General features: G+C 43.2%; 1 protein-coding gene across 1 annotated transcript in view; it reads right to left on the reverse strand.

Moving 5' to 3' along the window:
- Nucleotides 1–2,668: 2,668 nt before the first annotated feature.
- Nucleotides 2,669–25,926, reverse strand: part of itga1 (integrin, alpha 1) — a 44,919-nt gene continuing 21,661 nt past the window's right edge. Inside the window, exons 9-30 of the mRNA XM_062554355.1 lie at nucleotides 25,245–25,419; nucleotides 24,560–24,633; nucleotides 23,278–23,422; nucleotides 21,854–22,002; nucleotides 21,492–21,632; nucleotides 19,711–19,956; nucleotides 19,400–19,530; nucleotides 17,166–17,332; nucleotides 16,295–16,434; nucleotides 13,268–13,378; nucleotides 11,005–11,081; nucleotides 10,531–10,657; nucleotides 10,131–10,223; nucleotides 9,820–9,896; nucleotides 9,600–9,689; nucleotides 8,993–9,101; nucleotides 8,014–8,127; nucleotides 6,927–7,031; nucleotides 6,383–6,487; nucleotides 5,917–6,012; nucleotides 5,665–5,778; nucleotides 2,669–5,332 (exon numbers count right to left, since the gene is read on the reverse strand). Of these exons, the coding sequence (XP_062410339.1) occupies nucleotides 5,273–5,332; nucleotides 5,665–5,778; nucleotides 5,917–6,012; nucleotides 6,383–6,487; nucleotides 6,927–7,031; nucleotides 8,014–8,127; nucleotides 8,993–9,101; nucleotides 9,600–9,689; nucleotides 9,820–9,896; nucleotides 10,131–10,223; nucleotides 10,531–10,657; nucleotides 11,005–11,081; nucleotides 13,268–13,378; nucleotides 16,295–16,434; nucleotides 17,166–17,332; nucleotides 19,400–19,530; nucleotides 19,711–19,956; nucleotides 21,492–21,632; nucleotides 21,854–22,002; nucleotides 23,278–23,422; nucleotides 24,560–24,633; nucleotides 25,245–25,419 (2,646 nt within the window). The 3' untranslated portion in view covers nucleotides 2,669–5,272. The remainder of the gene's footprint in view (nucleotides 5,333–5,664; nucleotides 5,779–5,916; nucleotides 6,013–6,382; nucleotides 6,488–6,926; nucleotides 7,032–8,013; nucleotides 8,128–8,992; nucleotides 9,102–9,599; nucleotides 9,690–9,819; nucleotides 9,897–10,130; nucleotides 10,224–10,530; nucleotides 10,658–11,004; nucleotides 11,082–13,267; nucleotides 13,379–16,294; nucleotides 16,435–17,165; nucleotides 17,333–19,399; nucleotides 19,531–19,710; nucleotides 19,957–21,491; nucleotides 21,633–21,853; nucleotides 22,003–23,277; nucleotides 23,423–24,559; nucleotides 24,634–25,244; nucleotides 25,420–25,926) is intronic.

The following is a 25,926-nucleotide window of genomic DNA, read 5'->3' on the forward strand; positions in this document are numbered from 1 at the left end:
GAAAGAAATACATGTGTGTGTTGGTCTGGTCAAAGGGCTTGACATCTTTCTATTTGGGACATGATGTTTCAATGCTTCTGCTGATCGATAATGCCACGTGGAGTAATTCACTGTTATCATGTAGAGTATGATGGATTATTATTCCCCTGGGCTATAGATTCTATTCATTAAATGTCATGTCAAAACATACAGTAGAGAAAGTTGAGATTTGTCTAGTTTTTGTGTATTTTAATAAATACTGTATAAGGTGACTGTTTCATTGAAAAATTTCAAGAGTATAATGCAAGAGAATAATGCAGGCTTTAATTTCAGTCCACTGCTTTCCCTGTCATGCCAGTTAATCACATACTGTTAACAAACAGAGAGATTGCATGCTAGAGATTAATCCCAGGTCCTTGTCAGAGCATGAGTGTGTAGGGTGTGTCTCTATGCAACATTGGTTGACTTTCTCTCCAAGTCTCTAAGTCGCTAGCGTTAGGTTTGGAGAACTTATATAAACGTGGGCAGGGAGATTAGTTCAGGTGAGAAACAGGGACTGTACTTCACACACAAACTCCAGACAATCTCAGAGAGAAGAACGTCTCAAGTCTAGTTTCAGTTGAAGTTTAAGTTACATTTTCTCCTCTTCTTCAGAGGTTTTGAAAGGGGGAAATATTTTTGTCGGAAACCACCAGGAGGATGATCCAATCTTCTCTCTTTATCTCTCCACGCTCTCAGTCCTCAGTCTCAGTTTCTTCTAAGAAACGTGTTAGTTCTGTGCAAACTTGTCACGCTGGCATCACTGAAGGCATGCGATTGTTTTGTTCAAACAGTGACGCTTACATGTTGCCAAAGACAGTGATATAACTTGGATGCATTGCCTCTTGCTGAGGAAGGCCTCTCTTCAAAGGGAATCACAACACTCCCTTTTTCTTATGTAGCCAGAGGCTGATTCTTGTGCTGACTGGAGGATTTTATCTCTCGTCACTGGTTGTCCTGAAACGAAAGTATGTTAATATTTTACGAAGCTCTTCCCAAACAGCCTAAAGGCACCTGCCATAACATTATGTCCTACGGAGATAAACAATTCCGCAAGTTGTTATGTTGTTTGCACAGCAGGAAATACCGAACTACGTCTCCTGCAGGCAGGTTCTCAGATGAAAAGCCCGAAGTCTCACATGTGATATGCATGAGCCTGACATTTTCTTTGGATGTTCTTTTACCAGGATCGTCATCAAGTTCAAGTACATCCTTCAGGTAGTGATCTGTCATTTTAATGTCTCTTTTCACAAGATGATCTTGAGTAGGAATGTACTTGGGGAGTTTGTGGTGTATTCCTTTGATTTAACTCATTTCAATGCATTTTTTGTTGTTTGTATTTATTAACCAACCAAGGAATGTGAATTGTACTAGTATTCTGTTAGAGTTCAGTGAAGGATGTTTCAGGCTCATCCAGGTGTCCCTACATTTTCATAGTCCCGAAAGCAACAGTAAAAATCATACATACTGCCAATCCATCATGTACTCTTCCCAATTACTGATAATATACTGTATACCAACGAGAAAAGCACTCCAAGCAAAAACATAACCGCCTCCTGGATCCAGACAGTGACACGGATCACTGCCAAAATGTATTTGTTTCGTACTTGGGTCATTTCAGACCTTTCCTGAAAATTTCATTGAAATCCATCTATAACTTTTTGAGTTATCTTGCGAACAAACAAACAAACAAACAAACAAAAAAATCTGAAAATGTGAAGGATGTTTGCATTTTCCTATTCAAATACAGTGGGTATATTGGTGGACCTATATTATAACTACTATTCACTTCTATTCTATTATATTCTATTCAGGATTGTTGTCCATATATGGTTAATTGTGGGCCAGGATTGTTGTCCATATATGGTTCATGGTCATCTTTCCAAAGAAAAGCTACACTTCAGAAAGCCTTTTTTGGACTATCCTTATTATTCCTCTATCAGTACTGTGAAAGCAACAGGCTACTGTACAGTAAATTAAAGCAGATCCAGTTTGTGTACACTGCCACCTAATGGAAGGTACATACTACGACAGACTTGTGCAGCCATTGGCCCTAGAAGTAAAATGTCCAACGTGATCGAATTGGGAAAGCATAACACAATATAGGCTACACAAGGAAAGAAGCAACAGAAATAATTTTGAACAAGATTTGATTGGCAAGACAGTATATGGTCTATCATGTTTTGCCATGAAAATAACACCAATCTGAGGCTCCATAAGTTGTACACCTTCTCCTGATACCATTATGTTTCATATTAGCTGACAAAAACACACTATACTACAGTTCCCTGTTCTGAGGCAAGGAATTTTGAATAAATGTCGGAAATGGGGTTAAGGTGGTGAGTGGACTACACTGGAGCTGAAAGGATTAATGGGTGCAGTGGCTAATCCTGTACGCATGAATGACCTGTCTGCAGGAAGCAGAACACAGTCTGAGCGGCCCAAAAGACAAAACCATTCGGCCCTTCTATCCCATTGCTACACATTAGGAGAGACTGATGAGTATGAATCAAAGACAGGCACACACACACACACACACACACACACACACACACACACACACACACACACAAGCATACATCTTCAATCTCAGAAACCTATGGACACACACAATCTATTGCATGCAATCACAAAACAGTTCACTGTCAAGTACAAAAAAAAATATTTTTTATTTCTCTGCATAACTCTCTTGAAAGCATGTGCAATGACATTTTCTTTACTTAGGTCCGTGCTGAGGAGTAAACACATACAGTATGCTGAACCAGTGCATTACATAGAAATTTCACAGCAGTGCCCAAGACCGGTACATCTATCAACCCCTCACCACCGTTCTTCTCTCTCTCTCTCTCTGAGCGTAGGTCTGAAGTCTATTAGGAAGATGTTTCTCTCTCCACATTTTAGAATTTCACTTCAGATGGAGAATCTTATCACTATTATTTAATATTGTTCAGGTTTCTTTTTGGCTCAGACATAATGAAACGTAGAAAACATACAATGTGAGAACATAATATAACATACCAGAGTATTTTGAGCCAAATGGGGTATGCATAGCATTCTCCCTGAAAATTTAGGATAGGGATTGACATGCATTGGAAATTTCCATTTCAAACACATTAGCGAATGCTTTGTTATGGGTTCATATAGAGACCAGCAATGGTTTCTGTGGTTGTCTGTAGCTGACAGGATAAATGGAGGGGCAGTAACAACAGACAACTGACCAAACTGAGACATTGGGGACAAAGTGCTTATTGTTAGGCTGAACAGACTAGGCCTATTTAATGACTGTTAAGGCTGGGCTAGATTCCAACTGTGAACAAATGGCTACAATCTTTTGAAGTTACAAAAAAAAGCTGTGAGTTATTATGTTTAGGAACTCAATTCCAAATGAGGCCCGAGGTCATTGTTTGCATGCAGACATGTTAAATTAAAAACTTCATTATGTGCAGAAACCAGTGAAAAGTGAATGCTGATGGACGTGAAATTACATACAATACAAATGAGTGGCGAATAAGGATCTGTGCAGAATACTCAAAATGTGTTGACGAAAAAACCCAAAAAAAACAAAACAGGAATAATACTGCACTGCCTGGGCTAATGACTGTAAATATTGTGTACAGTAATTTGTCTGGACCTGTTTGTTGATCAACTTTTACAAGTACTGCAAAACGACACATGCCATCATGAAAAATATTTCATGTTGTGAAAGAGAGCGTATTGCTATAGCTGACCACCGAGGTTGAACTCTGGAGGAATCCAAACATACACTAATACCTGAACTGATATACCTGAACTGAAACTGAACTTTGAATTAAATTGTCTGCAAACTAATAGCACGTATTGTAGAAGAGCAAACTTGGCAGTCATTTGGTTGTCTGAACAATGTTTCTCATCTTTTAGAAAAATTGAGATGGATAATTAAACAGGAAAAGATAAAACTAAGAAATTCAAGGCATATGAATTGATGAATAAATCTATTCGTCAGTTTATAATAATCTATTCGTCAATAATAATAAGTCTCAAATGGAAAAGAGCATGGGCTTACTGTGTCAACATTTCAGTACACATGAAGTAATAAATTCAGTATTTACATATTTTGCAGACCTAGTTCTCAATTCATGATTACATGACACATTATGGTCATCACTAACTACATCACCTGAGTAGCAAGTTATGGGTCATTTCTCAATTCTCTCTTTCAGTTATTAATAATCAACTTCTTAAATTATGCACTTTGCACAAACACCCACATAATATGTACACTTTAACTTTTACAAATACTTACAATTACAGTACAATCAATTTTCAAAGTCAGATGAGAATATGATGCATGTGAAACAGATCAGTGTCATTTCCGAAACATTAGCTACAAAGCTCAGAAGGAATGTGACCCAAAAAAAAGAACGGATTAATATGACTAAAAAAAGACACACAAAAAGTCAAAGTCAGACTCAGCTACAAAAAAAAAATGAAAAAAACTATGTTCAGTATTTGACACAGAACCAACAAACAGTGTTTCAAGTTAGGGAAAAAAATGGACAAGTAAAGCTACTGTAGGAACGCCGTGGGCCTTGAGCCTGGGTCAGATCCCCAGAGGAGGTTGTCTGGCCGTGAGGGATGTAGGCGTACGCAAGTCATATGGAAAGATCAGTGCTGTGAGGTGCTCTCTGATGCCATTAGATGGATGATGGTCCTCTGATGTAGAGATCCAGAGTCCAGGCGCCTGATAAACTCTAGCTGGTAGGCTGGTAAAGTGTGCTCGCGTGACATTGCATCGTAGACGAGTGTAGCTTTTACGTGGTCAAGAACAAGCACCATCTTGGACTTCTTTGGTGAACAGCTTGTGAAAAAGTCTGGAAAGCCTGCTCTGCGCCTCTTCCCTGCAGTTGCGTGGCCATGCTTGACTGTACTCCACAAATTACAATCTGATCGAATGTGTCCAACAGTGACAGGAACGTTGACGTATATACAAAGATACAGTGGGACCTACAGGTGACAACTCGGATAGAGGGTTCCAACAGGTGCCAATTGGTGCTGGTCCCTTAAAAGGCACTGTCCCTCTTCAGTCGTTGAACGTTAAATTGTCCGTAGCGTGACTGAATGTTGCTCTCCGAAGGTGAGACTCTGATGAGGGATTGACTGTCCAGACAGTGTATGATGACCACAGGAGGTCTCCAGAGGAGAGCAGGTACTTGGCACAACGTGGAGGCTGGAAGGGTGGAAGAATCTCCTGTACACACGTGCAGCCTGAAGCACCTCAGTCGTCCATCCTCTCCTCCTTCATCTCCTCCATGGATTTTCGCTTGAAGAATCCAGCCTTTGGGTAAACAGGAGAAGGAGCGTCACAGTTACACTACAGTTACACTACAGTGCATTTGAAACACATAGAGTTTGACAAGTAATTTGAGATTTGACATAGTCATTGGACTACATTGGGTTTTATGGATTTTAATTTCAGAGGACTTCAAGAGTTGGTGCAGAAAACTTTGCTTCTTCTTGTTAATCATTATGGCAGATACAGTACATGCGTCTGGGTTCACATGAATCTGCTTTGAGAAACTCCTTGTCTTATTTTAATCACTGAAAATAAAAAAAACATGTTAAGAATAGGCATAATCACAGAGAACCATAAAAGAGAAGGCATTCTACCTTCCATAATGCGAAGATGACCAGGGCGAGTAGGAGTAGACCCAAGAGGATGGCCAGGATGATGATCCACAGTGGAATTCCACCCAGTGACTCTTTAGATATCTGCACTTTGGCCTGCCATCGAGAGAAGGTGTCAGACATGCTCCTCAAGCACACATTCTCAGCTGCCTCTGATGAGCTAACAGCACTGCTCATTTACGACGTCTATGGCTAACAGTAACAAGTAGGGAAAGTATACAAGTTAGCACTCACTTCTCTGGTGATGCTGTTCTCGTTCAAAACAAAGAGTTCCGTGTTCTGGTTCTTTAAAGTGCCGTTGACTGTCATGGACATGGAGGAATATTCCGCCTGCAAAATGAGATACCCATGTTCTGCATGAGAAAGCTGTCAAATTCTAGGATGACAGGACACTTTGTGAAATTGATAGTCCTGCCTGGAAACAGCCTGGAAAATCTTGTTTAAAAGCCAATGGAAACACAGTAGGCTTCTCACCTTTCACAAAAGGACCAATCATGTTTACTTTTTTAATGTTTGAGTCTCCACAACTCTTTATTCCCATAACATTGGATTGGCCCACATGATGATCCTTCCCATTTACATTAAACCACATTCATTCCATTATGATCGTCCTCAAGACATACTGCAGAACACATTATTGATGATTGGCTGCTGGACACCAGAAGTGGTGGTAAATATGGTCAAGACGTAGGCTACTCACCCTCACAAATGTAGGCTTCCACACTCTTAGACTGACGTTCACCTGATTCATGTCAGCGGAGGGCAAAAAGCAGCTGAAGGACGCGCAGGCAAGATGCCCACAGGTCTGAAAGCGAGATGAGACACACCATGAACTGTGTAGAACAGTGGTTCTCAAACGTTTCACAATGAGTACCACCTCATAGAACAATTGGCTCTCCAAGTACCACCATTATGACCAGCACTGAAATACAGTAGCGTAGGCCAATTTCAATATAGTTTACATTGTACATACAGTTTTTGCATTGTTTTGTTTTGTTTTGTTTTTTTCAAGAAAGATACAAAAAAAGATACTACTTTTTCTTTGGGGGGGGGGTATCATTTGAAGTGATTATTTGGTCATGAAATAAAATATCTTGGAGACTCCCAGAGTACCACAACAGAGAGTCTGCGTACCACCAGTGGAAAAGAACAGCACAATCTCCCATTTGCATGTGAGTATTTATAATCATAATCTGGTTCAAGATCCCCATTCTCTACCCCTGAAACAGGATGGGATAACTTACCACTAGGAACTGGCTCAAGGTTTCTTTTTTGGGGTTCGGTTTGTGAGGTGTTTTTGGGCTGATTTTCAAGGGGTTTACAAGGGCTCCTAAATGGCATGTCACACCCTGTGGATAAAAAGAACATTTGATCAAGTCTAGTCAAGTCAAGTCACTTTCCTTTATTAAGGGCTTCCACCGTTGTGCCCTTGAGAAAGGCACTTAACCCCAAGTTACTCCGAGGACAATGTAATGACAATGTAATCCCTTATAATATAGTTGACATATGTAAGTCACTTAGGATGAAAAAAGTGTCTGATAAATAATGGGTGAACAGAAACTGGAAGAAAGATGGTAGCTCTTATCAAATCAATCTTTTCAATGAAAAATAAATTAAAAAATAAACATCATAGTTCCGTTGAGGGAGCAAGGGTCACAGAAGTAGAAGGATTTCTTGTTGATTGTATCAACACCTCGGTCTTGATGGCTTGCTGGTAATACTTTAGTTGGTCAAATAGAACTTCATACTGTACGTGACTTGGAGTTTTACTCTCTTCCAAGTCTAAGCCCAACAAACTCTGCACTGTATATTGTGTAATAATATATCCCATATCCCTTCCATCATTCAAAATTGAATGACTATTAATCAACTGAAAGCTGCCCAAAAGCTGAATAATCCAGCCTTGTAATGAATATAAGCATCCATCTTTTCTTGACTCCCTCATCCAGTCACTATTCATATTTATATTTCTATGATGGATTCCCTTTGCTATCCACATTAAAGAGGGATTATGTTTCCAAACCAAACTGATATCTGAACTGTAGCCAATGAAATTATACCCTTCGCCCTCTGTGATTCTGAAGTAATGACTGTAACTTCTAATGTATTGATTGGCCGATATTGTTTAGTGCCCAGTCTGAGCCCCTGTGTTTTATTCACAGACCCAACAACAGAATGTTTGTTGAGAGCACACACAGGACACCAAGAGGGCCATAAAGAGGCGTGTGCTGCATTTGGCACTAGTGTATTGGATTAAAGTCAAGTAACAGACTGCTTCTACAACTGGCTAAAAGATTTGCTGAGAGAACAGGGAGAGTGTAAGAGCAGAACCTTAGACATGGTGACACTTGTGAGGTAGAACAGTCTGTTGCCATAGGGCGATATCTCTGGATACATCACTATCAGCTTGAGGTCGGGGGTCTTCACATTCGCCTCCTTTTCAACCTGTGGGGAGGACGGGGAGGTGGGGAACAATGCGCATGAGTTCAGACAGCCTACAAGGACTGGACTCTATGCAGGACTCCATTTTGGATTTGCTTCCTACTGGGCAATAAACTTCCTGTTTACACTGTAGGCTATGACAGAAAATGACAGATTACTAAACTGTCAGTTTTAATATAGGCTATTTTTAACTGAACAAGCTAGCTAAAGTTATCTAACCAGTTCAGTAACATCAGTTGATTGATTAAGGTTAAGAACATTTTAAACCTTTTTCCTGTTTGCTGGAGGGAGTGGCAAACAAGATGTTCACAAAGTCGGTCTACATTACCATGAGACAAGGTCCTGAAGACAATGACTACAGAAAAAAGCCATATTCGCCAATGTTTTTAACATAAACATGACGTTGATATGCCAGTACAAGCAAATCCAAAATTAAGTCGTGCCTATCCATGCTCCTGCTCAGTCCCTTCAACTGCTCTATATTCATTTGTATAGACAATTCATTTGTATAGATTACTTTCATTAATGCTTAAAAAGTCTGCACACTTCTCAAATATTTTCCTCTTTTTGTTTTATTTTGTCATGCTGGCTGAACATTTCAACCTTTCTGTCTTCTTCATGTAGCCTAAAGGTCATAAAGATGACCGAAAGGTCAAAAAGTTGTTTACTATAGACAATAAACAAAGCATCACAGTAATTTCACCAATACTATACACATATATTCACCTAAAATACTACCATTCAGCAACATATTCACACTCAGCCTATAATATTAATAGTACATCTCATTGAGCATTACAAACCAGTTATTGATGGTAGACAGCAAACTATGCTTAAAAAGTAGATGCTAGATTTTTTGGCTGCTTACCGTAAAGCTGACATTCATCTCGTCACCTATCACACTGGTATGGTTAATTACGCTGGGGAACGTCTCTCCCTCCTTAATGCCAATATGGTCTTCTTTCATGTACTTAGTTCTGGAAGTAAGGAAGAATACAACAGATTAAAAAATAATAATAATAATAATAATAATTTGATGATCACAGACAGAAATTAAAAACACAGATAAATTAAATTCCTGTTACAAAAATATGCTTTCAAAAGTAGAATGCATTGTTATCACTATCTCATGCCTACATTGCAGTACTAAGCTTTTACAACAGGGGGCAGGCTTGGACCATATGACTATACACATTTCCTGCTACTAGCTTACTTAGGTATATGGGAAAGATCCAGAGGCACAGTAGGCCTATATATTCAGCATAACATTAGCACTGTTCAAGGTCACAAAAACATAAAAAAGATAAAGATAAAGTGATAAAGTCTGACAAACTATGAAATTGACATTTGACCTTCTGCTTATTTAAGATTTAATTCACCAATGGCTGACTACTTCTACTCTAACTGTGCCCACCAAGAGGAGGACAGGCTCACCCGAGCCACAGTGTCTACTTAATGATTCAGATCTCACTCACGCAGTAAACTTGATGCCAGCCTCGTAGATCACAGGGATGATGATTTTCACCTGGTTGTCTATCAGAGTTGAATTATCCTCATCACTGTCACTGAGTCAACAAGAGAAAGAGCAATATGAGCTTCAGAATCATTTAGACTCGTAGTGCTGAAGGATGTTGTTTGAACAAGTTTAAGAGTGAGGACTGATTGGGGTATGTTGCAGGTGGAATGGTGTCTTACGTCGTGGCTACCACGTTGATGGAAATGTCCTTCCGAACATGAGCAGGATTAACCTCGAAATGGATGCGAAACGCCTCCTGATTTTGAAAAAAAAACAAGGAGGATAATGCATGAGGATAGGACAAAGCATTTAAGTTATTTAGAAAACCTTTATTACTATTCACAAAGCCACATTCAGCCAAAGGGTCTGGCATAAAGTCATTTCCAGTGGACAGCAAATACAGCCTGAATATATGGAGTTATAATTACAAAGTACCTGATGTTGTTTTTGTTATATGGTTAATGCATCAGTCCAGTTGTGGGGTCCTTACCTCTGTGTTTGCCTTGAGGAACGGATAACCCACACCGCAGACCACAGTATTGTTGTGAGGATCACACACTATGTCCCTGTTACTATCGATAGACTTATGGTAGAGAAAGAAGAGGAAAATCAATAAAATTCAATTCAGTATGTGAGCACGCTCATAAAAGGACACTACTTCTGTCTAGTGGTGTGACAACGTTTCTTCAGTATGAAAATAGTTCATGGACTGACAGAGCAAACAACTAGTATGCATACAACAGTCACAGTTTACTGAAAAAGTAAGAAAACAACATTATCAAGTAAACTTTTATTTACTATTTAAACCTTTATTAGGTATTTTCTCTACATAACGCAATGTCCCTCTTTCTCTTCTTACTGCTTAATAATCCAGTCAAAGATGAGCTCACCTCCACTTTGACGTAGTTGATGTTTTCTGAGTAGATCAAGCTCACTTTAGTGTTGTAGGCATTGTCCTGGCTGTTCTTCACGTGCACACTGACATTGAATTTCTCCTGGTTGGCCTTGATGAGCATTCTAAGTGAATTACATAAGTAGGAAAACAGCTGTCTTACTTTTAAAAAGATATGCTAGCAATTTCACATTTTATACACAAGGGGGTGCTGTGTCCCCCAGAGACTGCTTGTCCATGCTCAAAACTAGAGAAGGCTGTCAGCTCTGGTTTGGTGAAAGTTTCCATGCCTTTGCTCATACTGGAAAAGACCTAATCATCATGGCAGACCAGTGATTAAGACTCAAATGAAAGCAGTTAAATATATCTTAGTGGCTGACATAAATAGAGACTCCACAAACACTATTTCATCAAGCCGTGTTAGTGCTGATGAGTTCACAAAGACTCCTTGTCTCCTTGACTACTTGACTACCTGTTGATGCTGGGTGCAGCTCTGAGATGCAAGTCTGCGATGCAGATGTCTTTGTTTCCACAGTCGACAAGGGGGATCTGAAAGACAGACAGACGGAGTGGATTACACGTCATCATACAATTCAGACTTCGTCCCTGTGAACTATATATGAATATCAGATGAAGCAATTATGAACAATGACAAGAGAATGAGAAGAATATGAAAAAGAGACACTGAGCCGCTGGGGGGGGACCCAACTACAGTATGTCTCTGTCTCTCTCCCTTTTCTACATGGTGCTGGTTGTTGAACTTGAACTGTCCACTAAATGACTCTCACAAGCCCAGAGGCGTTAGTCTGAGAACTCCCTGGTCTCACTGGAGACGGGACAACATCAACAGACAGGGTGAGTCCAGCAGGGAGACTGGCCAGTGGTCAGACAGTCGTTCCGTAAAAGCCTCAGGAAACCCATGCTTCCATGAGATAAATCCATTTGGTTGGAGTGTGTGTGTTTGTGTGTGTGTGTGTGTGTGTGTGTGTGTGTGTGTGTGTGTGTGTGTGTGTGTGTGTGTGTGTGTGTGTGTGTGTGTGTGTGTGTGTCTGTGTCTGTGTCTGTGTGTCTGTGTGTGTGTGTATGTGTCTGTGTGTGTGTGGGCGGGGGGGTGCATTTCTGTGTACAGAACATCTGCTCAATGTACAAATTAGACATCATTTAATTTCATGTGTGCGGATATGAACATGTGTGTGTGTACGTGAGTGCATGCATTTGTGTGTGTGTGTGGGTGTGTGTGTTAGACATGTGTGCTGTATCACAGAGAATGACCCTACTGTTCTTACTCTTGGTCCTCTGACAGTTTGAGGAGCTCCAGACTCTGATAACAGACACCCAGCTTCATGGTGCTGCCGTAAAACTCGGGGCTGAAATTGCTGATTACTGCTTCTCTCTCACAAACACACGCAATCACACACGCATGAGCATACACATGCACGCTATCACACACACACACACACACCACACACATACTGTACACACACACATACGCACACGCACACGCACACGCACACGCACAAACACACACACACACACACACACACACACACACACACACACAGACTGTTGCTACGAACCAGTCTCTTAGTCACTCCTTCCTCAGTGTGGTGCGGCTGACTGGACCGCTGTGTTGTCTGGACTGTGTGTCCGTGCTGCTGACCAGGCTGATCTGGGGAGCGTTTCATCTCAGAAGAAGCCTCTTAATGTGGTGCAAAAAGAAGTTGTGACTCATCCACCGAGATTAATGCTTCGCTGTAAATCCAACGACACTAAAAATGAGGGGATCCTCAATTCAACCTACTGGGTGGCCCGAGCAGTTGGACTTCAAAGCTTAGCTCACCATCCAAGACCAGAATGTGACGTGAACTTGTTATTCACTGAGCTGCGACTGTCCTTGATCTCGTAGGTGCTCTGACTGTTACACTAAGTATGATGCAGTTCTCCACCAAATCACCAGGTTCGCAAACACAATAAGTTCTAAGTGCGTTTGTGAGAAAACAATATGCTGACATGACGCAAGAGTGACTTCTGGGCGTTAAAAAAAGAAATAAGCACAACACACACCATCTATTGGCCGTGTCCTACAGTAATGGTAGCTTCACAGATAGACTATAATTCGCTGTGCCAAGATCAAGACTAGGAGGTCTGTGAAGGGAAATCCATCGCTGCTGTACCAGTGTACGTTAATGTGGAACACATTTAACGTCATTTGCAACCTGGCTTAAACGCGGATTTCTCTCAGCTCCTGCAAATTGAAGGCAAACAGTCCGTTTGACTCCATTCAAGGTCCACTAAAGACCTGCATAACTGTGATTACATCCTTCTGTGCTGATGTTTGCACATGTGGGAGGAAAAGATTTGTGAACATCTGCTGACCTAATATTGAAGAAGTGCAGTGGGTTTGTAAACTCTCTGACACACACTCTCACAGTCTCACACACACACACACACACACACACACACACACACACACACCCAAAGACACACACATACACACAAACACATGCCTCATCAGCATTTTTACACTCTGGCCAAGACAAGCTGTGCGTTGGGACTGCCTGCGTATGTCATTCAAAACGTAATGCGGAGCACACTTATCTCCACTCGCAGTTCATACGCACTCAATAGTCACAGAGTACTACAAAAGCCTCCATGTTGCAAGACAGCACACACATTCCACGTAAAACACTGACACATTGCTGATTGGACAAGGGCTGCAGGTCAGGTCTTCTTACCGACTTGTTGATGGATGTGGGTAAGTTTCCGTCCATGACCGGGCCGTTGTCTGGGTCAGCTAAGCCAAAGTCCAGTGAAACCATGATGGGGCCTCGGAAGTCCGGCCTGTCCTGTAGAGGCAAGAGTTAGAAGATGTTTAATTTGCATTCAACTAATGTGGGCTAAGATTTTACTTAATATCATAATATCAATACTCTTTCAATATTCTATTTAATAATTCATCTTTCATCAGCATTTTTTCTAAAGACACTTCTTGATCTCAATTCTTTATTCTGACTTGATGGTGCGTGCACTGTATACTGGGGGTAACTTGGGGGCACAGACTGTGACTCATTAATCACTATACAGCCACCCGTATTCAGCTCTGACATTTAACGGCATGACTAAGTTATGCTCTGTTATGCCTGGAGGGACTTTAATGGTGGACTAAAAGAGTGACATTGATTCCATACTTAGGGTGGGATGATATCTTAAACATCATGAGTGTTCATCACAGTGTTAATTTATAAGAATTTGTGCCAAAATGCCAATGTTAGTGGAGAGAGTTGAGCAACTAGTTCCCATGTGTAGGTGATAAAAGCATGGGATTTCCCGTTCTCGGGAACTGACGCACAAGTTGTGCAATGATTAGGATTTGGGCTCGGAATTTTAATTAGAAAAGTGTTTGTGCAAGTCTTATGAAGAAAGGAAAAAAAGGATTTGCAGTGTAGGAAGAACTGTGAGTGATAGAATTTCACAGAGGGGTTTTATTCAATACTGAGGGGACAAGGATGATATTTGCATCGGTGGCGTCATAGATCTCCTTCACCCAACTGTGCATTTTTTCACTATTCTTATTTTTAGGTCAGAACTCTGTTCTGTAAGGTTGTACTCACACTATGCCATACCATACCCGAGTACATATCACCCCCAAAGTTTGTTTGACCACTGTGATCGCTCTGTACCATACCCAGACACGGTATGCTTGTCTGTGCCCAGGTTCACTTGAGGAGGTGGACTGTATGGTTGGGTTTATGATCACGCCCTTGCAAAGATTCTAAAGCACAGCAGCAGGATGAGTGTGGACCAGGAACAGGAGAGAAGCGTATGCCAGCACGGTGCAAGTGAACCGTGCCTAGAGTGAGTACACTCAAAAGAGTCATTAACTGAACTTCAGCATCATCAAGTAACTGTTCACTGGTCTGACTTTATTTGTCTCTACACATCTCTGTCTCACTATAAATATATATATATACAGTATATTGTTCCACCTCTTTCTCTATGTTTCTCTCCCTCTCCCCCTCCTCTCTCATAGAAAACATGTGTTATCCATCCTGTTCTCAGAGCAGTGTTAGGTCACTGGGGGATATCTCCAGCTGCCTTCTCTCTGTGCCTTCGCCATAGAGGCTGTGGGCAATTAGAACTGTTAGGGTGCCGGCATTCTCCTATTGCTTTGATCCCCGGCACTCTGGTTCTCATTACACTGTCCAAGGACCCGTCATCTCAAGTCTTTAGCAGACACCTCACTGTACTTATCTGGACTCATTCGCAGCTCAAAGAAATTAAGAATACAAATGAAATTACTTTCTGAAATTATGTTTTGTAAGCAGTCTAGGTGAGATTCTATAGGGGTAGTACAATTGGAGTAGGCCTCCTTTGAACATAAACATGCTTATCGTGTTTTCCAATGCTGTGGTCTTCAAAGGTCAACAACTTTGAAGAAGAAGAGATCATTGTCTTTGTAAATGGCTTTACGGTAAACAGAGATGAAAGTCTGAGAGATAACTTCTCTTTATGTGTAGGTAATGAAAACAACACGAGGACGCACATGTCTGTTAAAAAACTCCACACTAAACAAGACTTGTGTTATGGCTACGGTTACAACTACGACTCCACAACCATTTATGTACAGATACTAGGCCACGCTGCCAGTGGGAATCTCTTGAGTTTTTTTAGAATGGGTCCTTGTTGCACTCCATATTCTTGCAATCTCATACACAATTTTATAAAAGTATGCCCAATAGACTTTAGACAAAGACCCTCCTGAAACATGTTTGTCATTATAACATTGACATTGAATCATTTAGCAGGTACTGTAAACTCAAATAGAAGCACAATGGTCTACAATTTTGATCATTGGGCTGCAAAGACTAAAACTAGGGTAGTTACAGTTCCCAAGGCTAACGTATCCTTCACTGCAGTAAATCAAAGATGCCGGCATCTCGGCTGGGAACCTGCAACCTTGGAGACGAGCCACTGTGTAACACCGCCACTCACAGCAGAGCAGAGAAGGCCAAACGAGAGCACTTAACCACGTGAGTCTTTTCGAGCTAGAAGTCTATTCATTTCCTCAGTGCCCTCAAGATGCAGTCTCACCGATCGAAAACAGGATAAAATAGGATAATTGCCCCATTATCCTATAGAATGGTAGCACTTGTGTGACTCAAATTCTTTTTAGCTTGACGGAAAAGGGCAACAAACAGCTCTCGTGGCCTTGGGACAAAACAAGCCTACTCTTATCGTGACCCCGTTTAACAACAAGATCCAAATGTCTTCAATTCAATTTTATTTATTTATACAGAGCCATTAACTGTGAACACTGTCTCCGGGGCACTTTGAGGAGCTCACGACCTAAAGACCCTCAAGGACGAAAACAGAAGGCAACAGTGGCAAAGAAGAACTCTTTTCCGAACAGGAAGAAGCTATGAGCAGCCAGGGATAACGCTCATGGTGTAAAGGGGGGGCCTCTTTCCTGAGGTTCCCCTAGCAATGAGACAGACAGAGTGGAGGGAAGAAGAGAGAAGGGACAAGGGAAGGGGAAGGAAGTCAAGGCTGTTTTGCTGTGGTTTCAAGAACACACGAGCGAGAAATGTAATGTCAAGAAGAAAAGTCTTCTTGACATTACAATAAATTACGGTAGACATGTTTTCATAGCATACATGTAGACATTGCTTTCATAGCAAGGGAAATGCATTTAGGCTTGAGTCTGCCTATTCATTCCTATCTGAGCTCCACTACCTGTCTTATAAGAGGACAGATTTACTTGCCAACGTGTAGAAGGTGTGCTCTGCGCAGATGGAGTCTGTGACGTTCACTTTGGTCTGCATCCGCTTCTCGTCCGTGCCGATGAACCGCACTCGCGGACTCGTGGACCTCTCAGCATCCAGGTGCAGTCCGTACCGAACCGCTGCAATATCACCAGTTGGGAGTGTTACTTAACTCACAAGAGGCAAACGTACTTACATGCCTGTGTGTGTGTGTGCGTGTGTGTGTGCGTGTGTGGGTGTGTATGTGTGTGTGTGTGTGTGTGTCTGTGTGTCTAAAATAGTCTGAGATTCTCATTTGGGCTAAATGTCATGCATACCACACTTAGGCCAAAGACAACATCACATTCATGCACATCACTTATGTCAGCGGTTCCAATTACAGTACCACGCATGCATGTGAAACGCATTAAACTGTGAGATGTTGAAACTTAAACATGATATATAGATGTAACTGTTCTGTCATTCACTTTACAACATCAAAATGACAAACAGCTGCCTAGAACAACCACATTAAGTAATAGGTTCAGAAGTGGAGGGAAGAATATTTTAATGTGCTTTTTTCCCATATTCCATTATTAGTCAGTCAGTGACATCATTCTGAAGGAAATCTGCAATGCTAAATTCACAGGCGTCCAGGGCAGCCTCAAAGCCAGCTGACTTCAATTAATATGTTGAAATAGAAAATAGTGCATTACTTCAAGCTTATAGTATCTATCCACACATATCCTGCTCTAGACAGAGTATCAGTGACTTCAGTTAAAGAGTTTATCAGCTGTTTGTCCGGTAGGTATTATGTGTCTGAATAAAAAAAACATAAAAAAAACAGGTCATGAGCCCCAAGTCATAATATAATTACTACTAATCCACTCACTGGTGTTGGCTGGGTCTGTGTTCTTGTCCGATTTGACCTTGTAGGAGAAGCAGATTTTGGTCTTCACGCAAGCAGTTTTGTCATGATCCTCACACGATGGCTGCTGAAGGTTGATCTTGGTCGGGTCAAAGGTCATGTTGGCATGGAGCTCGGCGACGTCCCGAGACCTAGACGCACGAGTAAACGAATGAAGGTCTGAGCCTGAACAGTCAAACAGATGGTTCCGTGAGCGTTGCAATAACACAGATGCAGCACGGTGAATGAGGCAAAGGGATGGACCTCAGCTCTCCCTTTGATGGTCCCCATCACACTCAACACAGGCCCATTATCACTACCATGGAAGCTGCTTTTGAAGGCATGAAAACATACAACAACAGGTTTTTTTTTGTGTCTGCTTTAAACCCTGACAGTCCAGCAATGAGAACCACCAGGGTACTATGTGGAGGTCACCGATTTCCACTGAGCACCGCTGCTGCCCTCAAACAGCTGTGGAATCGCACAGTGAAGAGGGTTCACTTGTGTGGGGAGTCTGGAATTAGGGAGTGATCTGTGAGGGCCCGGGGGCTCCTCCGCCGAGGGCCAGCTCCCCCCGGGGGATGTGTGCAGCGCTGCGGTGCGGTGCGGCCTCGCCGGCAGGCAGCCATGGGAGTTTCTCACAACGCGTCTGGCCAGAGGCTTGGACGAGAGGCTGGAGAGGTCGATACACTCTGTATCAGAGCCAGAGAATGTTTGTGTGGTCTCTGCGTGTGTGTGTGTGTGTGTGTGTGTGTGTGTGTGTGTGTATGTGGGAGTGTGTGTGTGTGTGTGTGAGGAGTGTGTGTGCCTGTGGCCCAATCCCAATGTCCGGACTCACGAACTCACGGACTTTGGTGCGCGTTCTCGCGAAATTCGTAAGGGTTTAGGGCTGTCCCAATGTCGAATTACAACGGGCGGGAGGGTTTGAGTACAGACTTACCGAGCCCTTTCCGTGAGTCTGCATCGGTGCAGACTTAACCTAAGGGAATTACCCACAGTTCAAAGTGTTGTGACGTTTACCGCGGAGATCATAGAAAAATCCGGAAATGAAGGTAAACAACAGCACGCACGACACACGTGCATGGTGCAAATGTTAGCAACGTCTTTGTTAGTAAACATCGCCAAGGTACATGTGATCTCGTGAAGGGCTGTCCCAATTCCAAATACATATCTGAGCCGATGTGGCCTCACACACTCACTCACTTAGCACCTGAGATCAATTAAGTCTGTGAGTCTTTAGTTCTTAGTCTTTAGGGCTGACATTGGGATTGGGCCTGTGTATGTGGGAGGGTGTCTATGGCAGAGTGTTCTTATATGAGGGTTTTCTAGTGTCTCACACTGACCCATCAGGGAGTTTGTGTTGTGAAGAGGAGGAGGAATGAAAAGGAGTAGTTCAGCCTCCACTCAATCGTTTCTGTTCTCTACACAACAGTCCAGTCTAGACATAAGGCAAAGGAAAGGAGAGTGACCGGTATTCAGCAGACACACTTTTGTCCAAAGCAAAATGGACTCACGGTGACATAACATTCCTAGTCATTGACTAAGCTTTGTCCCCAACTGCCCTCCTTTATGGCTGTGTAAAAAGAGAAGACTTTAGTCATATTATTCGGGCAGGACACTGAGTATCTTCTGTTGTTGTGTAAGGAGGTCAGTGCTCTCCTGGGATGGGAGGGAGGGAGGGAGGGATGGGGAACGCGACGAGAGGACGCCATGCTAACCTGGAGCCAGGGATGAGCCAGGCCTCTCCATTCTCTGAGGCTCCAGGAACTCTATTCTGGTCGTCTCAAAAGCCACAGGTTGACGACATAATAGAGATCTGCCATATGAATTTGAGCTCAAGGAAAAGGGGGTTCTGGACGGAACGGCTCAGTAGGGAGTTGAAGGGGGGAGGAGTGCGTGACTAGGGTCAGGTTTGGATTGACAGGCTTTGAGAATGCTGGCTAAACCAAGAACAGTTAAAAAATCATGGCAAGAGTACGGTGTCAGCTGAGGCCATAGAGACCAAGTAAATAGCTGAGATCAGCGCACACTCTCCAGCCAAATTTTTAGCACCCCACCCTCTTGACACACACACACACACACACACACACACACATGAAAGTAGGACACACACACATACTCACACACACACCCACACACACACACACACACACACACACACACACACACACACACCCACACACACACACACACACACACACACACAATCACACACTCACCAGTAAAGAGATGCTCCGCCAAGACCTCCAATAGTGACGTCAATAATACCATCGTCATTCAGATCCATTATTCCGTGGATGGACTGGCCAAAAAATTTCACTTTGTCACCATCCCCTCCAGCAGCGATGCGCTTTAACACACAAGCAAACACAACACAACAAAAGAAGAAGTACAATGTCAATAAGTTCCTTTCAAATTCAGTTGGATATAAAAGAGGCTGCTTGAGAGCCATGCATTCCAGACCAAACCATTCCATTCCCGACGTTCCAAAAAATGTCCTCACGTCCTAGAACTTTTCCTTTCGCCTTACCTGCACATACTTCTCCTTGAGCGTGTTCTGCTTGTCGCCGTGGTAAATGTACACCGCCCCCTTGTGGTCATTCTCCAGCGGCGATCCGATCACCACGTCGGCGGCGCCGTCCAGGTTGAGGTCGGGGATGGCGGCGATGGCCGTGCCGAAGCGGGCGCCGCACGGCTCGTTCTTCATGGCGCTCTTGTTGTGGGCGCAGGGCTGCGGCTCGGGCTCCAGGGTCATGACGAGCTCGAACTTGCCATCCTGACGGGGGGGACAAAGAGAGGAGCGATGACGCAACACCATGGAGAATCGGCCCCAACCAGCGCCAAGACGATGAGTCCCCTGCTCTGGAATGATGCGAGGGGTTTTCGAGTTTGTTCTTTGGGCTCGGCCAGTCAGCAACCCGTTAGGAGTTTTTTTTTTTGTTTTGGTGAGGACGCACGTCCATTGGAGAGATTTCGACCAACAGAGCAACAAACAATTTCAACAAAAGTCCCACAAGGACACTGCTTTTCTTTTTTTTTTTTTTTAAATCCTTTGATCACAGACTATGGGGATAAAGTCGTGGAGAACCGAGCTGCACAGAGGGCGCATGGGCGAGCTGAAGTGCAATGATGTCAGCCATCGCATCATGCCAGATTCCATCCGATTCTGATTCACTTCCGATATAATTTGATTGATGCTCATTAGACAGAGGTCTGAGGTCTGAGAATAACTGGAATCTACTGGAACATTTCCAGACCAAAATGAACCAAATTCTTTTTGCTTTTCAGCGCCAGGCAATCTTCATTTTGCTTGAGATAGCTCTTCATATTTAGCATTCTGAGATTTTCTCATTTTTTCATTTTAAATGAAGTGTCCTTCGTTATGATGCGCCGCATACAGAATATCTGCATCATTCAACTGCTTGACTGCTTGCATACTGTTTTGTACACTATGACATTAAATGCATTACTATGCAGTCTGTCTGAACAGGCTGATATCATGACCACTATCTTAAATGAGTTTCACTACTGTACATGATTAGGTTATGAAAGGTCCCGCCTCTCTCTAGAGTCACGTGGATCAGTTTGAAGTAGACCTACACAAAAGTGTACACTCAACTGATTCCCCCTCCATAATATAAACCTGGCTCCACAAAAATCTCTGGAGATTTAGATTTTACCTCTTGCCCTTTGGACACACAGAGGAGACTCAGAATAGATTAAATTGACAGGATTTACAGCAAACATATGCTCTCAATATGCAGGACAGACCTGTGCCGGGTTATACTGTGTAAGTGTACAAAGTGTATGCAAGGGTCAGCTCTGGCTCTTACAGATGTATACAATTTGTATACTTCAAACACAGAACACAAAAGCCCATGGAAATATTCAGCCTAAATCAAGTACTTATGTATCCACCGGATTCATAAACAGTGCCACCATGTCACTACCGGATTCATAAGCAGTGCCACCATGTCACTTCTTGTGTCAGAAAGCTGATAAATAATTTGATTGAGTGTCAGCTGAGACAATCATGGACATGCACATCCACAGCCAAACTACAAACACACACACACACACACACACACACACACACACACACACACACACACACACACATCCATACACCCCCTACCAGACACTCACACCCACACCCACACCCACACACACACACACACACACACACACACACACACACACACACCACACCCACACCCACACCCACACCCACACCCACACACACACCCCCCCACACACACACACACACACACACACACACACACACACACACCTGACCATGCACACACTTACCTTCAGTTTGAAGACGTACACCTGCCCCTGCTCGTCCCTCTCTGACCCCATGTACATGGGCGCCCCCACCAGCAGCAGGTCCGTGTAGGAGTCCATGTCCACGTCCACCGTCTGCAGCACGCTGCCAAAGTAGGAGCCAATCTGGGAAGAGGAAGCAAAACAAGACAGACTGAGCCCCTACTATAAAATAACAACCCTCTTCCCCAGACAGCAATTAATCACGCTGATTGAATGAGACAGTGATATCTAATCTTTAATTAGAGTGTTTATGTCTGAGACGGGACGGGACGTGACGGCGGATGGTGGGGGTGGAGGATGGAGGATGGAGGATGGAGGGTGGAGGGTTGGGGCATGGGACCCACCTGCTTTCCCTCCAGGGTCTGCACGATGGTGATGTTTTTACTTTTAACGTCAAAGCGGTAGATGGTCACGCGGCCCGTGTGGTTGAAGCGAGGGGCGCCAGTGATGTAGAGCATGCCGTCGGGCGTGGAGGCTGACTGGACATCGTAACCTGGACACAGACAATCACTCAGGCTCAGCTGATGTCAACGTTTATTTTCACCATGAAAACTGTTACATGACAGGAAGTCAACCATTTTCAACTTTATCTCTTTCAATGACAATGACACAGCACTTCATTTTTCAACACATGACATACTGTACATACACAGCATGACTAACCACAGTAGCCATTTCTTCATAAAAAAAATAAATATGAAGCCTGAAGGCTATATTCATTCCTTTACTTAACATAGGTAATTAACTCTACACTAATTATAGTGGCAACCAAAATCTCTGATTAAGTCAAGCCCAAGACAAACACACACGATCTCCTTCCACAGCTGGTTTTAATGAGTCAGCGTTGGTGGGACTTAGTAAAACACCTTGTGTGTGTGAGACGGCAACAAAACAGTCGCCAGTTATTTGGCTCCCATGCAGCCCTATTCTGCTCACATCCAGCTGTTCACCGTGTTTATGGTGTTCCTCTCTAAAAGATTCCCAGTGTGAGATTAAACAGCACCATTATGGCTCAAGCAGCTCCCTTCAAGGCTCAGACAGCAGTAGCTAGGCTATGCAACCTCAGGGCCCTTAAAAGGAAAAAGGAGGTGAGAAATTGGGCCTATTTTAGGTCCGGCTGGCGGCCATTTTGGTTTGGGTGACTGGTGTTTATGACTTTGCTCACCAGAACCCGAACAGTGTTTAGACTGGAGTCGTGATGCACTTCAGATTAACAAATGAGGGGCACTGTCTCGCTCACAAGAATGGAATGGGTCATAATGGAAAATCGCTCGCTGTGTTTATATGCACTTCCATTGCCAGCGCAACACAACAGAAGGATTAACACACCACATACTGTGCCCTGTCAGTGTGTGAAGTAATCACCATACTTCAGCTGAATGTGACCGAATAAGACAGTAAGGGGTAGGGTGAGGTCTTAATAAAGCACTGTCATCACCACATACATACAGTATACTGTAGCATCAGGGCAGTAGTAGTAGCGTGTGTATACCATTGAAATGTACATTAACACACTACTGTGTGTTATCTAGCATGTCATCTGGGATACAGTATGTAATTGGGATATCCAATCCAATCCAAACAGTATCAGTCTCACCCTAACACAGTGTCATTCGGCTACATCTTTCCAAAAAAAAAAGACCCTGCTAATGGCTGTACTGATTATTGCATGTAGTGATGTTTGTATTCACTTTTCTTCACTCTTTAACAGTTCTGTTCACAGAAGGGGTACAGAAAGGGACTGGCCTAGTCAGAGTGCCCTACTTACCCACGTAGCCTGCCAGGCCTTCGTATCTCTCCTGCTGAGGGTCGTGAAAGGTGGCCTTGTGGGGCTCCACGGTGACCCCGTCCTGCTGCATGACCACGGTGCCGTTCCAGTCGAAGGCCCCCACCGCCCCGAGCATCAAGGCCTCCTGCCACACAGGAAGCCGCACGGAAAAGCAGACAGGAAGGGGCGGGTCAGCGCAAAAGAGTAAACACATTGTAGGGGAGGTGGTGGGGAGGTGGTGGGGAGGGTGGGCGGGTGGGCGGGTGGGGGGGCAAGGGGAAATGCTGCAGGACAATGTGCTGGTCTGAAGCATTTCATCAGGCTACAGTGAGTGGGGTCAAGAGTGAAAATAAATGTGTGTGTGTGTGTGTGTGTGTGTGTGTGAGAGAGAGTGTGTGTGTGTGTGTGTGTGTGTGTGTGTGTTTATGTTTGTGTCTGTATGTTTGTGTGTCAGTGTGAGGAGGGTGTGTTGCTAGCTCCATTCATTTAAACAAGTAAAACTCCACCTTACATACTGCCACAAATTCTATAAACAGGGCTCAATGACAGCACAAACAATTCAACAATAGGAACAATTTGTGTGCCTTGACAGGCCTAAAATTAATCTGAACCTTCTGGCCATCTTTAGAGTGACCATATAAGTCAAACTGATCCCGTATCAGTATCTTGAGCGCTTGATGACTAAAGGCCATTGAGGCCAAGTCATTACAAAGGCATGCTAGCGTCTCCAGATAGCACCGTCTAAGTGCCTCATAGTCAGGTGTGTGGGTTGAAGAGCGCCAGGAGGTTTTTGTTTACAGATACGGACCACAGATAGGGACACAGGAAATGCGTTGTGACTACAGCGCTGTTTTTATTGGATCGACTGGCGTGAGTCAACTGTCCAGCCCGCGTTTAAGGAAATCTTGTGCCCTGCCGGACACAATGCATGTCCTTAAGAGGGTGTTCAGAACACTCTCTCTCTCTCTCTCTCTCTCTCTCTCTCTCTCTCTCTCTCTCTTTCTCTCTCTCTCTCTCTCTCTCTAGTTTAATTTTTATGTCAAAAGAGTTCACGTGATGGTAAGTAATCATGCTACTCAGGGGGAGAGGGCGTATAACTGATAGAAAAGATAGACAAGGAGGATGCAGTCTCGCCAGGGCATATCACTGCTGAGTAAAATGCAATTTACTGCATTTGGAAGATGACTGTTGGATGACTATGTAGTCTTGAGCTTGGGGGACATGTCTGTGTGAACATATTCGAATTGATTTGCTGTACTTAATCCTTGAAACCATAACTTACTTTCGAGGCATGAGCGCTGAAGCCAGCCTGGGACATCTCCATTTCAAAAGAGGACGCGTGTTTGTCAGACGTAGCTGCAAAACAAAAAACAAAGCATTGTTGTCTGCCTTCCTGTTTTCAGTGTCATCACAAAGCCTATAGCATCAACGTACTGTATGCCCACTTCATCCATCACAGGATGAAGTCCTTTCAACAGACATCTGCTTGCACTACAACTGAACTTATGGTACCAGATCTCATGGGACAGCACCTATAAACACAGGCCTTCTCTGGACGTCCAGGCACTACGGTTGAGGAGCCCTCGCCCCTCTCATCCCGTTGGGCTTCTATTGTCTTTGCCTATTTTTCTGTTACCCCCTACTAACACGTTCAAGTTGTAGTTCCTGGGGGTTTAAAACAAACAGACTTTCTCTACCCACTGAGAAATCCACCCCCAGCTCTCCCACAAGCGATTTCGAAAGGCATTTAAAAAACGCTTCATAAACACACACAGCCTCTGCAAAACAAGGGGATTTTTACTCTGAATCTCAACTGCCGTTTTTCTTCTCTTTATTCATGAGGATTGGTTCATTCATGCCTGATGCTATCGGCAGGAAATGTGAGGCCGCGAAGCGGTAAAACACACCATGAGGTGCCTGTACTGCTGTCAGTCACAACAAAAGTAAAAAATGAGGGGGGATCTTACCCTCCAGAGCGAAGATGCGGCTGCCGAGGGCATCCACAATGGTCAGCAGTGCCACCTCGTCGGACACGTTGAAGAAGTGGTCACCCTTGGGGTCGCTGGCAATCGATTCGATCTCCTCGATGAATGTCTTGACCTGATCAAGGCTTTTGTTTTGCCTGTTGTAATCACCAAGGACCTAGAGGGAGTAAACAGAACAGATGCCTTAACATGGTCAAATGTGTTTACTTAATCTTAGATGTTTTCATAAGATGTTTACATAAGATTATACGTACAGTACAGCACAATTCAAGAATGCTCAAAATATTACCTATCACTTGCACTAGTGATTAATGCACAAGTCTTGTTGAACACAATATTATATTTTGGAATCTTGAACTCCAATGTTTAGCTTGTTGTAGAATCCAATAAAAGTTTGACACAACTGGACTATATATACATATATAGCTGTCTGGAAAATCAACTATACAGACAGTTTTACAGTAACATTTTATGGCTCCCAGTTTGACAGCTGACATCAAGTGGACACAAGAGAACTCTAAATCAAGGCTCTGCGAAGTCCATGAGATGCTATTTCCTTCATTTTTCGGCAGATTTCCAAACAGAAGAAAGTGGAAGGCACAAGCAAGACACAAAAGCTGCCTTACAAATAGACAGAAGAGTATTTGCATCTGTGCCCTGGTTA

This window comes from Sardina pilchardus, chromosome 14, assembly GCF_963854185.1.
Source record: "Sardina pilchardus chromosome 14, fSarPil1.1, whole genome shotgun sequence".
NCBI lineage: Eukaryota > Metazoa > Chordata > Actinopteri > Clupeiformes > Clupeidae > Sardina > Sardina pilchardus.